The sequence below is a fragment of the Sitophilus oryzae genome, unplaced genomic scaffold (genome assembly GCF_002938485.1).
Source record: "Sitophilus oryzae breed Bouriz unplaced genomic scaffold, Soryzae_2.0 scaffold_815_pilon_pilon, whole genome shotgun sequence".
Classification (NCBI taxonomy): domain Eukaryota; kingdom Metazoa; phylum Arthropoda; class Insecta; order Coleoptera; family Curculionidae; genus Sitophilus; species Sitophilus oryzae.
Genome location: NW_022147434.1, coordinates 6,729,240 through 6,746,183, shown reverse-complemented (window position 1 = coordinate 6,746,183; position 16,944 = coordinate 6,729,240). Strand labels below are relative to the sequence as shown.

Sequence of the window (16,944 nt, the reverse complement as noted above, 5' to 3'; positions counted from 1 at the left end):
CTTTATCTTGAATTTCCTTCTTCATTTGTGTAAAAATATCTAGCCAGTTTTACATAAAACGGTAAATGCCGAACATTTATTTTGCTACTTTTTCGAACTAGGTGAAATGGACTCTTAATAAAAGTATAATAGTTTAAGAGTTAGGACCGTCGCGTCGTCGCGTCGGGAAAACGACAATTTTAAGAAAGCTGGTTCTTTGTATATATTGCTATGCTCTCCTGACCAATCTGCGGATCGTCTGGCTGCCGGTAGTCTACTGCGGTTCACTACTTCGCATCTAGTCCATGGTATCTCATTTTCGTGTGTTTTATGGGATTACTCGATTATGAGTAGAGATAGAATGATGCGATTTTCACATTACTTTGCTTTTTTTTATGAAACTAAATATGCTACACATAGGTGTGTCCTAACCTCCTTAGTTCCTGAAATACAGGGCGAATTTGTGATGCGCTGTAGTGAACAGATGTTGAATATAGATACGATGCGTAGTAGTGAACGCAACGTCTACCGGCAGCCAAACGGTCCGCACTCTGTTCAGGAGAGTATAGCAAATGATACCGGGTGCGTCTCAAAAGTGGCTCACCCCTATAACCTTTTTATTTTTTTTTCAGATAAAAAAGATATTAGATTTGGTATGTAAGAATATGATGTAAATTAGTCTAATTTATGTCATATACTAACATACCAAATCTCGATTTTTTATCTAAAAAAATAAAAAAATTATAGGGGTGAGCCACTTTTGAGAAGAACCAAGAGCAAATCGTATATCCGATGAACGGACGCACGAAAAATGAAAATGCAATAAATTTAAGAACTGCTTATAGTACGTTGATATTAGAATATTTAGAAAAAAAAATTATAAAGTATATGTTGAGGTTATACGTACTAAAAGGAGACTTTTTAAAATCCAAAGAGTTCCTAACTGTAAAGTGTGAGCTTCACCCCCAAAAACCACCCCCAATACGCACTGCGGTGGTTTTTCTCGTTTTTCTCGAAAACCATTAATCGCACAGAAAATTTTATTCTTGTCAAAAATATTCTTTAAAATTTGCTACAAATAAGGTTCTATCCATTATTTATATTTATCCAATGTATTTCGAGCAATAACCGTTTGACAAATGGAGTACAAAAAAATACAGGTCGCCTTTCAAATTATAGTCTCTCAAGGTATTTTAACGTGTTAAATATACACTCAACAGATATAATACTGTATAATATAAACAAAAACATTGCCTATTCCACTAAACTAACATCATATTTTCATCTACATATTGTGATCGTTTATAGTTTCTAGAATGTGCTCAGTATTCGAACAACTTTGCCCACGACAGATTTCGTACATAGTTGTACATTTCATGCCGGCTTTAATGCAACTGCATCTTTTTACACAATCTTGTTTGCTGATGTTCAAATTATTCGTACTGCCATCCAAATATCTGAGAAAAATGAACAAGTTCTAGTCGTTGGACAAGATGTCGATCTTGTTGTTTTATTAGCAGCACTTTCCCCCCGATGAAAATGACATTCTTTTTCTGAAAGAAGCCATAGGTAATGTGAAACAACGAATGTATAGTTCGAGAGACTTGCAATCATCCAGTATTATACGTAATTTAAAAAAAAATCAATTTTATTTATTCACGCTATTAGCGGGTGTGACACAACATCAGGATTTTTTGGAAAAGAAAAACAACAAGTACAAATATTTCATAAAGAAAAAGACCTTGATAGTATCGTCCATATTTTAACAACACAAAGTCAACACCTAAGGAAATTGAAAAAGCTGGAGAGACGTTTATACTGAAACTATATAAACTTCAATCATCTGAAGGGAGCCTTAGTGAGCAAAGATATGCTTGTTGAAACTAAGACACGCTTGTTAACTAACTTATTGAAAGTTAGTTGGTCAAGCAAACAGCACGGTACTTTTATCAAATTTGCCTCTCACATCTACTGCAGCTAGGCAACATTCCCGGAGAAAATATCTTCAAGTACAAATGTGGCAAGAACAACCTATAAAACCCGACCAGTGGGGCTGGAAGAAAATCAACAACACCCTGTCACCTTTATATATAACAGAATCGCCCCCGCCCCTGCTTCAATTATATCATCATTAATAACGTGCAGCTGCAAACAAGATTGTGTAAGAAGATGCAGTTGCATTAAAGCCGGCATGAAATGTACAACTATGTGCGGAACCTGTCGTGGGCAAAGTTGTTCGAATACTGAACACATTCTAGAAACTATAGACGATGACAATATGTAGATGAAAGTATGAATGTTAGTTTAATGGAATTGGCAATGTTTTTGTTTATATTATACAGTATTATATCTGTTGCTTGTATATTTAGCACGTTAAAATACCTTGGGAGACTATAATTTGAAAGACGACCTGTATTTTTTTGTATTTTATATTTTTCAAACGGTTATTGCTGGAAATGCATTGGATAAATATAAATAATAAATAGAACCTTTTTTGTAGAAAATTTTATAAGGAATATTTTTGGTAAGTATTTTTTGTGGGACCAACGCGTTCTGAGAAAAAAGCGAAAATCCATCGAAAGGCGTATTGGGGGTGGTTTTTTGTGGTGAAGCTCACACTTTAGAGTTAAGAACTCTTTTGATTTTGAAAAGTCTCCTTTTGGTGCGTCTAATTTCAATATATCAAAACTTTATAAATTTTTTCTTCTATTCGGCTATTTTAGGTCTAATATAAATATACTATTAATTTTCTAACCAATCGAAGTTTTTAAATTCAACCAATAAAATTAATATCGTATTATCGTATCGTAGGATATAACGGATGCATAAATCAAGCTTAAATCGATCGCCCGACTATTTCATTGCATTACTGCGCAGCTTCATATGAATGAGATGTCATTTAAAAAAAATGATTTAAAGAAAGAGTGGTTTAGCTAGTAAAGGAATCTTTTAATAAATAATAACTGAAAACAGGATATGTAAAAATTTTAACAATTATATTTAACCAGAGTGGGCCGTATATTAATAAAGCTTCAATTGGCTGTCTAAATGAGATCATTCAAAAATGTTAAAAAAACGTCCATCAGCTTTTAGTACATGGCAATTTTCAGCAGTCGTGTAACATTTTTGTTTGTAAAGACTTTCACATACGGTCTGCCAAGAAAATATAGCAGGAACATTAAGTATTTGAAAAAATACAATCAATTATTTCTAATGGATTTCGAGATATCGATTTTTGAATTCACAGTTCTAATAGCTAATAACTTCCTGTTTCACCGAAATTGACTACAAATTTTGATTTTTAACCTATTTTGGTACCTACCCCCTGTATTTTTTACTTTATTTTTTAGAAAATTAGAATTAATTCTTAATAGAATGATATAGTCTGTCCAACGAGAAGATCCTTGACAGTGATAGATGTGTCTGCCATTTTAATTTCAAAGTAGTTTATTTTATTTTACAAAGAAATAAGTTGGTACAACTGGAACGCATAGCAGGAAATATTTAAAATTTGATTGACAAGATGACAAGTGATTACTTCAAAATATTGTGAAAAAAACTGTATAAAACTGAAAAAATGTGATCCAGTTATTTTATTTAATAAAAACGGTATGTGTTAATACAAAACAAACAAGAACAAGACACTACATACCAAAAAAATATAAAAAAGAACTTATTTACTTTCAAGCTTTATGAAACTACCCGCATTTATGATTATATTTATCAATATAACTTATGTACAAATACAAATTTGTAATATTCCACAGGAATAAATAAAACAACATAGGTAAATAAAACAAACTATTTTATTAATAATAACACCTACCAAATTTTATACCTTAAAGGTTGATTTATTAACTTTAATCTTAATTTTTTTAAACCAGTACCTTTTGGCATTATTTTTCTGCAGTACTAAAATCCATTATCTACCTACCGTGTGATGTCGATATTTTACAGCTACTCTAGTTTTTAGTATGTGTTTAGTTTGATCCTTCTACCATATACGAGATGCACTTATCTACGACGAAATGGTATACAAACTTTATCGATGGCAACTTCATTGGTGTATAAGACTTTCTGCCTGGGCAGCGAGTATTAACCATAAACTGTGCTCTGGGTCTACAGTTAATTTTCACTCGATTTTTCCTCCACTTGGCTTCAAAAGACACAAAACACACGTAATAATACGAATCAAAATGCATCATCTTCCAAAACGCAGGGTATTTAACAAAAGTTGACACAAAATTATAACCTATAATTTGGCAAGACTTTGACAAGCGTCAAAAATGACAAAAATCTAAAGGCGAGTTCATACGCATCGGCGTCCATCGTTCCGTCAAACCAATAAAATTGAAATACGATCTGTCATTTTTTGAATAAACCAATAAAACTGGTTAAAAACAACAAGACACGACGCATGACGGATTTATATTTAAACCCGTCCATAGATAACTTAAAAATAATTAGAAACTTTTTTTAGTAAAATAAATAGATTGGTATGGGACGTCATCTGCTTTTCTTCTGTCATCGTCTGTCGAAATCTTACCTGAGAAAAAAAAACAGAGTATATATCATATGTCAACTTTTGACAATTTCAATTAAGAAAAATAGCATTTTAAATCCAATCTAGAAAGACATGTGTTAAAACAATTAATTTTTATTCAAGAATGTTTGGAAAAATAGATTTGATCGTCTAATGATTCTCTTGTCTTTCTGGTCGATTAAAAGATGCCCAAATCATATTTTTAATCATAACTCAATTTTTTCAATCGGAACGAGGGTGGCTTCGTGGCTTGATAGTATATTGAAGAAAGTATATTTTTTACAAATCTTTTTTAAAAAGCGTGTTTTCCTGCATGTTCCAAGAATAATTATTTAATTAAATACTTGACTTATCTAAATCTGCGAATCTTTGCGATGATTTCTGTCATCACTACTAAAGATAGAACTGTATTTACATTATAAACAGCATTAAAATACTATACATATAAGATAACATTATAAGATTAAGATAAAATCTATATTATTAGTCCAAAAAACTAAAAATCATTATTTTTTTTATATCTTCTCTCTATGTTTCCTTCTCTTACGATTTGTTTTATAAATATCTAAATCCATTTACAAGGCTATAATCCATAGATTACCTACAGCCTAACCATAGTTTAAGGCAAAGCGAATATTTATAACGCTTAATTGAGAATATCTGAGTCACTTTCAATTTTTTAAATGAAAAAACGATACCTACTATACATATAAATCCCATTTATTAATCTGGCTGATTTAATTTCATAAAATTAATCTGGGGCTTAAACTTTAAACAGTTTTATGATTCTGATGAAAGTGATTCTAATTTTCGTCAATCTGATGCTACTATTTGAAGATTAGCCTTTTAATAGTTTTGTGTGCCATTAGTCACAGAGGAGCTCGTTTTGATGATGCAATACAACAGGCAACATGTTTGATGAATATTGTCTTGTTAAAATATGCAACTTAAATGTTGATCCCATCTGATCTATGGAGTTTCAAATTTACAAGAATATGAAACTTTAAATATATCGCTCTCCCTGATTAAGCACATTAACTTGAGAACAGTTGATCAGATTCGGCCGTTTTGTTTTGACGTCAGAATATACGTTTTTATGCACAAAAATTTAAACTGACAAAAAAATTGGAGAATTCTGATAAATACTGAAGTTGTGTCTTTTTCTGTTGATTTTTTTCATAACCGCAGACTAGAACTCAGCCTTCGACCAATATTGTATATGCTTTTGGAAGAAAAATCGAGATAGTTAGATTATTTCTATGGGTATTCAAATTTATCAGTAAAAATCTAGCCGCCATCTGTTTAAATTTCTATAGACAGGGTGATTCACGGCCTTGGCACGTTAGGCATTTATGATGAAACACACAAAACCCTCCCACTACTGATACGGTAAGAGACCAAACGAAATTATTTTCAGAAATATACATCACCACATGTTTCGACACAACCACCTGCCAGTAAAAAAATCCCTGAAACAACAACACTCTTAACAACCACTACTACTAAAACCACCACTACGCAAACTACCACTCCCACAACCACTACAACTACCATCTTGCGTATAACCAGTCCCACAATTAAGTCAACCACTGAGAAGTTGCAAACAAGCACGCAAAAGAGGGATCTGACCACAACAAGGCCAGCAGTTCCCGCCATCCAGCAAATTAGAAGTACGGAGAGGCCAAGAACTACCACTGATACTTTCCCCACACTGACAACTTTCCCCACATTCTTGCCATCGACAATTTTGCCATCGCTTTTGACCACGTTATTCCCTAATTTGTTGAGAGTGTCGAGTCCCAAACCATTTGTGTCAAGTGCCGGAAATCCTTATACCAGTCCTGTTTTCTCTAGTACCACAGAAAATCATCGATTTGAGGTTCTCTCCGCTGCCGGTACTACTGTACGTATATCATTCCGTAAATTCTGATTAAGAACCGATGCGATGATAGAATTTTTTAAACATTATTTTTTTGCATAAAGGTACCTGTTCCATCTTTTTGCATAAAGGCACCTAATCCATCTGTCTAAATTATTTTCAGCATTACAGTGTTGCCGCTTCATACTAAAAGTGGTAGCATCTTTGTTATTTTAAATGGAACACCCGGTATATTATTATATTTTTTCGAAACTACTTCCATATCGCAAAATTTTTCTATTATGCTAACCTATATCAATCTCTAATAGTTTTCGAGATTCTTAGTTTGTTGCTAATTGGAACGGCTGAATATTTCCATATTTTATTGAGTTTGGTCATGGAATTACGTGCTATATACAGTAGGGTGGGTCAAAAAAATCGACTACTTTTTTATCACTGTTCTTAGTTAAACTCAGGCTAAAAAAGGTTGGTAGACAATTTAAAAAAATTCTCTCCAAGTATGAGCTCTTAATTTTAATAGGAATGTCCGCCGACTTTCAGTTTCTATTTTTTTCTTATCTATTATTTGAAAGAAAAGTTCATATCTCGGTATATCTACTGTATTTACTGTGAAAAAAATATCTAGTCTCGTATCATGTGGTCTTAATCCGTTGGTTGGAACTCGAGTTTAGAATGTATTTTTTGAAACTGAAAATATACTTATTTATGTTTCGATTTTTGTAAACAAAGGTAGTTGTAATTGAGTTCGTCTGGTGAAAATCCCCTTTGAAAGCAATTTCGTATCATTGGGTTAGTTAGTATTAAAAATAGAAAAAAGATAAAAAAAATGAGTAAGGATAATAGTGGAACAAAAAAAATTGAGGAGATGAGAAATTATAAAAAGAAGGGAATAAAAAAAATAAAACCCACATTTGAGGATGAAGACAATTAAGACCCCTCTATTCTTTCATTTTTTTTTCTTTTTCTTTTTTTCTTACTTCTTCTTCTAGTGCAAATCCATTAATGAATGTTTGCGATAATATTTTCCATCGCTTCTCTGTTCCTGGCGGTGCCGGTGTTTATTAAAGACTGTACATCGTGTTGGCCTGTCCACTGTCTAACATTCCTCAGCCAAGACATTTTCTTCCTTCCGATACCCCTCCGGCCTTCGATCTTGCCTTCGATTAACAGATGCAAAAATTTATATTTTGGGTTCGCATTATCCTGTTTCGTGTCCAGGTCTGCGTTTTTTTCTTCTTAATTAATTCAAACAATTCGCGCTGTTTGTTAACACGTCTCAGAACTTCTTCATTTGTTAACCTAGCCGTCCAAGGTATCTATATACAGGGTAGTCCGAACTGTTTTCCGGAAACTTCGGCAGCATATTATGCAGATAAAAATAAGTAAAAAAGCGCTTATAAATGTATGTTCTAAAATGCTTGGTTTCGAAGATACAGGGTATAGAAGTTTCATTTTTATTTCGATTTTTTCTAAATTATTTCTGAAGTAACGTCAATATTTGGATGAAAATTGGTGCCTGGCAGTTTTTTGGCATGAAACATTTGTTTTTGATGTCAATATGACTCCTACTAGTAGAGGGCGTCACCTACATATTTTTTAACTGGTTTGAAGAGTAATAACTTTTCGTCCGTACCTGTATAAAACTACCGAGTAAAAAAATATACATTTACGACGTTTTTTACGTAAAAAAGATCTCTTGGTAAAAATCGCCACGAGTAATAGTTTTCAAGATATTTGGAATCGAAATTATCAATACCTGTCATCATTGACATAAATTGAACATGTTGACTAAATAGTTACTAGGCTGAAATTATAAATTTAAAATGTTTTTGTGCCAAAAGTTCAATAGAAACGATGATAAAACATATCATCATTTTTAGCAGAAAAAATTAGCATTAATTAAAAAAAAATGAAAATTTCCTAAATTTATTATTACAGTGAAATAACTATCTACTCAACGTGTTTATTTTTCGTCAAAAATAACATGTATTGACCTTTTCCATTCTAAATATCTTGAGAACGGTTGCTTGTAGCGATTTTTACAAAGAGATATTTTTTGCGTGAAAAGTCACATAGATGTATATTTTTTCCTCGGTAGTTTTATACAAGTACGGACAAAAAGTTATTACGCTTCAAAACAGTTAAAACGCATGTAGGTGGCGCCCTCTATTAGTAGGGGTCATATTGACATCAAAACCAAAAAACTCCCAGACAACAATTTTCATCCAAATATTGACGTTACTTCAGAAATTATTTGGAAAAAATCGAAATAAAGATGAAATTTCTACACCCTGTATCTCTGAAACTAAACATTTTAGGACATACATTTATACGAACTTTTTTACTTATTTTTATCTGCAGAATACGCTGCCGAAGTTTCCGGAATACAATTCGGACCACCCTGTATAATGGCAGGTACTTTTATAATGTCCAACCTTCCATACCATAAAGGAGCATCGACCACACGTAACACTTTACGAATCTTTACGAAGGTCAAAATCAAAACAGACAAGTGCTTTTTGAAACCTCAAGAATGCGTGTCGAGCTTGTTCGATGCGACATTTAATTTCCTTGTCTGATGTCCAATCTTCGGTGAGCCAGATGCCCAAGTACTTAAATTTATCTACCCTATCTACCCTTTCTATCTGCAAATGTTATAATGGAGTTTTTAAACACATCTGGACTTCTGGATATTATCATAAATTTGGTTTTCTTGATGTTCATGTTTAAACCCATTGCTTTGCTCAGTTCTCCTACCTTGTTGACCAGTTGTTGTAGATCGTGTATATTATCTGCAATCGAGACCGTATCGTAGGCGTAGCGGATGTTATTAATCCTAATTTTTCTTACTAGAATGCAGTAAAGAGAGCCATGTTGACGAAATTTGTTGTCTCAGAAAGAATCAACAGAATCAAAAGAATCAAAAAATAAAACAAAATTTAATAAAATTTATTAAATTAGACATAATTTGTTTTTGTCCCTAAATGTCTATAACATTTATTTTTCATTTTCAGATGGATATTTCCACTATTTATAAAAGGTTTCAAGAAAGACCTCCTTGAAGATGACCTTTTTCCGTCCTTAAAGGAGCACGATTCAAAAATTCTTGGGGATAAACTGGACCGAGAATGGCATACAGAACTGAAAAAGAAACCGAATAATCCATCGTTATGGAAAGCTTTGGCAAAAGTTTTTGGAAAAGAACTCTCTATTCTAGGCGTTTGCTATTTGTGTATCGAAATATTTGTAAGGTATGCAAATCCAAGAAATTAAAAAAAGGCAATTAACGATTGATTTTGGTACATCCATATGAGTGGTGAGGATAGAGACTTATTATATTACCCTTGTATATATTATAACAATTGAAACATTGAACTATTCACAACAAAAATAAAAGCAATGGAAGTCCAAAATCAATCCTTTATCACTCATTGCTTTTCTTTTCTTTTCTCCAACTTTCATACAACTTAATTAATCATTTCAGGCTGTCACAACCATTGCTTCTCTCTCAATTTCTTTTGTACTACGATCCCAACTCTACCATGACGAAAAAAGAAGCATATTATTACGCCGCTGGTATTTGTGTAACTTCGTTTCTATCATCTGCATTTCAGCATTCTTATATGTTACGTATTTTCCATTTAGGTAAGTGTACAGTGTGACTTAACTATTATATAAAAATGTATACATTTTTAATAGTTAATTCGGATTGGAAGAAAATTCTCCAAAAGAGAACTTAATAAACACCACAATACAACAAAACACTTTACTTTTGCATTTAACCATGTTAGCGTCATCAGCAGATGATTAAAACTAAACTAATATTTGAGGAGCAGACTCTAGATGCATTTTGTCAGTTTTTTCGAATTTTGACAAATAAAGAAAAACTGCTACGCTTTTTGCAGGAAACTTACTGAAAAACTAGTAGACTTAAAATAATAAATAATAAAAATAGTACACCTACCTACATATGAAAAATCTAGTTTTTATGATACCTGAAAAAAGTTAAAAAAACTGTTGAATGTCTTTTAAATCTGAAATTTTTCTTTATTTTTCTGCTACCACGGTCCGTATTCCCAACTACATAGTTCCCAGTCGTAGTTCCATTCATTAAAGTAGTATTATTCAAAAAAATTGAGAAGTTGTAGTACAAATAGCTCTTCATCTGGCAACGACAAACAAATAGCAGTATTTCCACAGTATCTTACTGACCTTGTGTATATATATAGGTAGTTTGCTCTGCTAACTTTGGTTGAAAATCTTAAAAAATGGACAAAATGCATTTTGTAAGCCTGTTCCATCATTTACAAATTGAGCATTTAAATAGGCGTTCTGTTGGCACTCACCAAGCGTGGGGAATCTAGCCAAGCGAGACAACACTAACAACGTCACAATTAATTATCGAGACTAGAGTAATAGAATCAGGAAAGAATTGGATTATTATCTCTGTTCATATTATCTAAAGGGTTACCTAATTATAAAACACATGGACTGGAAAGGTCGGGTATTTATGAAATTTCATATAATGATTGTAATCAAAAATATATTGGGCAAACTACGTAGAAGATTAATGTTAACTAAATTTAAAGAACATATTGTCGTAGATATCACGAAGTGGCGTAACTCATTTTTTGATATTTTTCAGGAGAGCGTAGCGGTTTAAAGTGTTTTACGACTTTATATTGTATAATCGAAGGCCTTCTACCCGAAGGATTAGCTTCTAGTAGTTACTTCTTTCCATAAACAAAATGTTACCTTTTGTCTTGCTTCGGCGTAGCCGATCCCTCTAGTTTTCAGTAATTTTGCAACATTTTGATCCCAAGTAGTTGCAGTTAGGTTTGCAGGTCTACCCTTTTTCCTCTTTTCCTACCTTTTTGTCATCTATACTTCTATACTCTTCTTACTGGCCTCTCCTTGTGTAGTCTTGTCAAATGTCCGTACCATCTCAACTGACAGTTTTCGATAGTTGTTAGTACCGGCTGGACTTTCAGCTGCTCTCTAATATCGGAATTGCTTAGTTTATTCATCCTCGTAACCTCTAGCCCTTTTCGTAGGTATTTCATTTCTATTGTTTGTATTAAGCTTTCTTGCCTCAATCAAAACCTAATTCTTACTACCGAATGTTAATACTGGTACGAATACTGAATTAAACACGCTGATTTTGGTCGTCAGTGATATCTCTTTTTTTTACCTAGAAAGGTGTTCATTATGTTATGGTATAGATTTGGAGCGCTTTGAACTCATGCAGTTATCTTTTGGTTTTGGTGTTCCTGGCTTTCTTTTTGGACTCCCAAATATTTGAAAGAATTTACCTGCTCTAGTATCTGATCATTTATTTCTATGTTAACTATTGCTTCACTCTTTCCGCTAATCATTATTTTTGTTTTGTTCTCATTTAATTTAAGGTTTTTGGGTAGATAACTTGTTGTTCCATGTATTGAGGTTCCTTTTAAGTTTTATTTCGTTCCTTGCAAATATAACGATGTCGTCAACGAAACCGCATTCATTGATCCACACAGGTTGCATATTCTGACACTCAACAAGAAGTTTAGATGTCTCTTGCCCTTTCTTTCATGACATCATCCATAACCAAATTGAATAGAATTGGGCTAGGGACACATCCCTATCGAACAGCTTCGCGAATTGGAAACTCTTCTGAATGCATAATATCGGTCCTTACATAGCCTCTAGTGTCGGAATAAAAACACATTATTGCTCGTCTTAAGTTTTGGTCAATGTTTTTATATATTAGGGTTTTCCGAACTTCAGATCTTGGAAGTTTTTCAAAGACTTTTTCAAGATCAAGAAAGGCTTGGTAAACCTGGATATTTCTATTTCTGATTTTTTCCGTTATTTGTTTGATAATTGTAAATATATGATGGTGTATACTATGGCCTTTCCTAAATCCACTCTGCGATTCCTCGAGTTTGTTGTCAATTTGATTTAAGAGTTTTGCTTCCAGTATTCGCTCATACACTTTAGAGTCAATGCCAAGAAGTGTGATTCCTCGATAGTTAATATAATCCTTTTTGTTACCCTTTCTGAAAGTTGGTACGATTCAATAAAAACCAAAATAAAAGGTTCTTAATAATTCTTTTTTTGTAAAAGAAACAAAGTGTCTAGAATATATTTTCGTTGGTATTGAAACAAACGTCGTAAAAAACTTTAAAGCTTTTTTTTAGTTTTAATCATCTGCCGATGATGCTAATATAGTAAGCGACGCGCGCCTAGTTCAAAAAATCAAAATATTGATTAATTCACCACAATTCATCAAAATAAAATGTTTTGGTGTATTGTGGTGAATCAGTGTTTTATTTTGACTGTATATAACTATTAAACTATACATTCAGGTGCAAAAATACGGGTGGCGACTTCAACATTAGTCTACAGGAAGGCCTTGAAACTCAGTAAAAGTGCACTGGCTGATACAACCGTTGGGCAAATGGTCAATCTGATATCAAACGACGTTGGAAGATTTGAAACTGTCACCACGCACATACATAACTTATGGCTAGCACCCATTGAAACTATAGTTGTTTTGATATTGATGTATTTTTATGTTGGCCTAACTGGAGTAGCTGGAGTTGTATTCATGTTGTTATTTATACCAATTCAAAGTAAGTCATCAATTCAGTTTCAGTTAAATGAAATATTTTAAATTAATATAATAATATATTTTATAGTGTGGATGGGCAAGAAGACTTCTAAGTATCGATTGGCTACAGCCATTAAAACTGATGAAAGAATTAGGTTGATGAATGAAATCATATCTGGAATTCAAGTCATTAAAATGTATACCTACTTGGGAAATTCCCTTTGCCAAGCTTGTTGAAATCAGTAGAAGGTTAGTTGAGTAAATTTCTTATTTAATAGACCTATATCTAACATGATACACAATACACAAATACAGAGTTAACAGTTTATTAGTTTGTAATTAGTAGTTATAATAATAAAGATAAAACCATGCAATGTCCACAAACGCGAGATAATTTTTTGCGAAGCCAAAGGATGCAGTAACAAAATTATCAGATCTTTTAGTTAATATGCTACAGAGTAATAACGAAAACAGTGCAAATTTAGATGCCTCATACATTTCACTATTCTGAGAATTTATTTAAAATGCAAAAATGATTTCTTAAAAGTTTTTATGTAGAATTCAGTGACATAGCATATTTCTGAGTATTTTGCTTATTGAAATATTCACTAATGTTCAGTTTTCATCTATATAGATATCCCTTTTATTTGCCAATAATTTAATTTGCCTTTTTATAAGCTTTCAAAAAATTGTCCAGTGCCGTGTTATTATTATTTGTACTATTCATATATTTTTTTCTTGACTTTCTTTATTAAATGTTTCTAAACAATGTTTGATTGAACTCTATCGTTCATTTATCAGTAAAAAATAATCAAATTGGAATTATAATGCACATGAACTATAATTGGTTGACTGCTTTTTGAATATCTAAATATAAATTAAATATGTACTAGTATTTTTTTATGCATCGCAAAAAGCAATTATTTCTCTGTTAAAATAAATCCCAGATTATGCCGCTTAAACACATAAAAAACAGCATTTAACAATAAAACACAAAAATGTTAGCGTTGTATATTCAAATAGACCTATATAGATTAGTATAGGTGTCAAAATTGAAAGAATTTTTTAAAACGTCCTTAAAAATTTAATTAAGTTTTTGACTACAATGATGATCCATTTACAGAATATATCGGTTGGTAAATATTTCAAACATAGAAATGGTAAAAAGTTATATAAGGAGTCATCTTTATACAGGGTCAGTTTTAAATGGGTGGAAATATTTTTAGGGGTAGTATATTACGATCCCAGAAACACGATTATGAGGTTTCTTTGGCGAAAAAAACATTTTAAAAATTGAAATTTTTGGAAAAATATTTTGGATTTTTTTTAATTTTTTAGTTAAAAACATAACTTCTTGATAATATGGCAACATAGGTAATAGATTAATATAGTAATATATATACATAAAAGATCCAGTGGTTTTTAAAATTTAAGCAAAAAACAATTATATTTTTTTTAATTTTAAAACTTGAATAACTCGCTCATTTTGGACTTACTTGAAAAACAGTAAAGAGAAAATATGTTTCTTTTATCGAGATTTATCAGCCCTGAAAATATTTGCACTTATTTACGACTCACTCTGTATTTAGATATGATGGTTGCCTTAATTACCAAAAATATAAAAACAAATTTCGGTTTCATTAAATAAGTAGGTTACAGTTGAGGGTTGGAACCTTTGGTGTTACAACAGCAAAATAAAACACTAATTCACCACAGTACACCAAAACACTTTACTTTTGCACTGGACGTGCGTTTCGCTAACCATGCGAAACGTGTGTTCAAAAATATAGTGTTTTGGTGTATTGTGGTGAATTAGTATAAAAAAGTAGGCACTTTGCATTTATTTACTTAGAAAGTTTAGATTAGGTATATTATTAGAAAGGCGAGTTTATTATAATTATATTAATAGAACATTTTTTTCATTTTAGGAAAGAGATTCAACAAATCAAGAAAATATCTGTAATAAGAGCCATCATGATGTCATTTAATATGTTCCTAAACTCGACTGCCATATACATATGCGTTTTAGTGTATTTCCTTACTGGGAACGTATTAGACGCTCAGTACGTCTACGTAGTATCCTCTTTTTACGGTATCCTAAGAAGTACCGTTACCATGTTCTTCCCTCAAGGCGTCACTCAATTTGCCGAAGCGAATATATCAGTAAAAAGAATTAAACAATTCTTGCTGTACGATGAAGTCCACCTTGACTCAAGTTCAACATTTCTAAATGCTTTTCAATCTAGTGAAAAGGTAAAATCGATTAGTACCCAAGAAAATTTGAAAAGTACCAAACCAGTTGGTATTCATCTAAATGATGTTTCAGTAAAATGGACTAAGTCACTTGAAGATAATTCTTTAGATCATCTAAATGTTGATGTGGAGTCTGGTCAGTTAGCTGCGGTGATTGGCCCAGTTGGAAGCGGTAAAACAACTCTGTTGCACGCGATTCTCGGTGAATTAGAGGCAGTGTCCGGTAGTGTGGACGTGAGTGGTTCAATTTCGTATGCGTCTCAAGAACCGTGGTTATTTGTGGGTAGTGTACGACAGAATATTACTTTCGGTCAACGCTATGACCCTCGGCGATATTACGAAGTTGTTAAAGTGTGTGCCTTAGAAAGAGATTTTACTCTATTTCCGTATGGTGATCGTACTATAGTGGGTGAACGTGGTGTGTCTCTTAGTGGCGGTCAAAGGGCTCGTATCAATCTCGCCCGAGCGGTTTACAAAGAGGCCGATATTTACCTGTTAGACGATCCGTTATCTGCCGTCGATGCCCACGTGGGAAAACAGCTTTTTGAAGACTGCATAACCGGTTACCTGAAAAACAAGTGTGTTGTTTTAGTTACCCATCAGTTACAGTATTTGAAAAGCGTCAAGAAGATCTACCTTCTTGGAGGAAAAACCATCGAACATTCAGGCACTTATGAAGACATACAGAATTCCGGCAGAACCTTTACGCAACTTCTTAGTGATCTTGAAGAGATCATTGACGAAGAAGAAGATGATGAAGAAAACGAAACCAAAGAAATTGAAGAAATCAAGCCAGTCAGAAGACGAAGAGTGTCAACAAAGGAAGTCGTGCCAAAAAGTGATAAGGTGGTAAAATAGAAATATTGAAAAGTGCTTGTCATATAAATTACATAATTTTTAGGATCCCCAAATCGAAAAGGAATCTAGAGGAAGTGGTAATATTGGCTGGGATGTATACAAGTCGTATTTTGTTTCTGGAGGTCATTGGTGTAAAATTTTAGTATTGTTCCTAATATTTGCCATGACGCAAGCTCTGGGAAGTTTATGTGATTATTTTTTGACATTCTGGTAATATATTTTTTATTTTTTAATATATCTATAATAAAGTACTTGAAGGCTCACTTGTCAGTCTTCCTGATTTATTATTAATGAAAGACGAAACAGTGATGCGCTTGAACTATTCACACATTTTATTTTGCTGGTTGAGTAAATTCATTTGATCTATACTTCATATCAAATAAACTTTTAGTCACGTGATTAAGCTTGATCGGCACATCGTTGTCCACTTTTACATATTTTCTTTTAATCAAAATATTTTAGGAAACAAAAATAAATTAATTATAAATACAGGGTTGTTCACCACATACGACACGGAGTATTGTAGCTAAATGATTAGATTTTTACAAATTGTAAGTTTTGAGTGCGTTGAGGGACTATTAGAGGTACAATTTAAAAATATTTTTACAAGATACAGAGTGTTCCAAATAAGTAAAAATTATTATAGTTGTATTTTTTTAAATGGAACACCCTGTATATTATTCTATTTTTAGATTCTACGGTTGAAATAAAGGTAAATTTGATTAAGGTTTATTACACTTAAACCTTACCGTTTTTGAAATAATTTCAATTTTGTGAAATTTCAGTAAAAAAATTAAGGCTTCATTTCTCGAAAGGTATTAAAGGTTTTAATACTAA

At 32.4% G+C, this 16,944-nt stretch overlaps 1 protein-coding gene across 1 annotated transcript in view; it reads left to right on the top strand.

The window, feature by feature from the left end:
• Positions 1 to 16,944, top strand: part of LOC115889524 (probable multidrug resistance-associated protein lethal(2)03659) — a 56,557-nt gene that overhangs the window by 5,301 nt on the left and 34,312 nt on the right. The window contains 7 exon segments of the mRNA XM_030909547.1: positions 9,416 to 9,652; positions 9,886 to 10,046; positions 12,752 to 13,018; positions 13,085 to 13,200; positions 13,202 to 13,245; positions 14,925 to 16,095; positions 16,151 to 16,317. Of these exon segments, the coding sequence (XP_030765407.1) occupies positions 9,416 to 9,652; positions 9,886 to 10,046; positions 12,752 to 13,018; positions 13,085 to 13,200; positions 13,202 to 13,245; positions 14,925 to 16,095; positions 16,151 to 16,317 (2,163 nt within the window).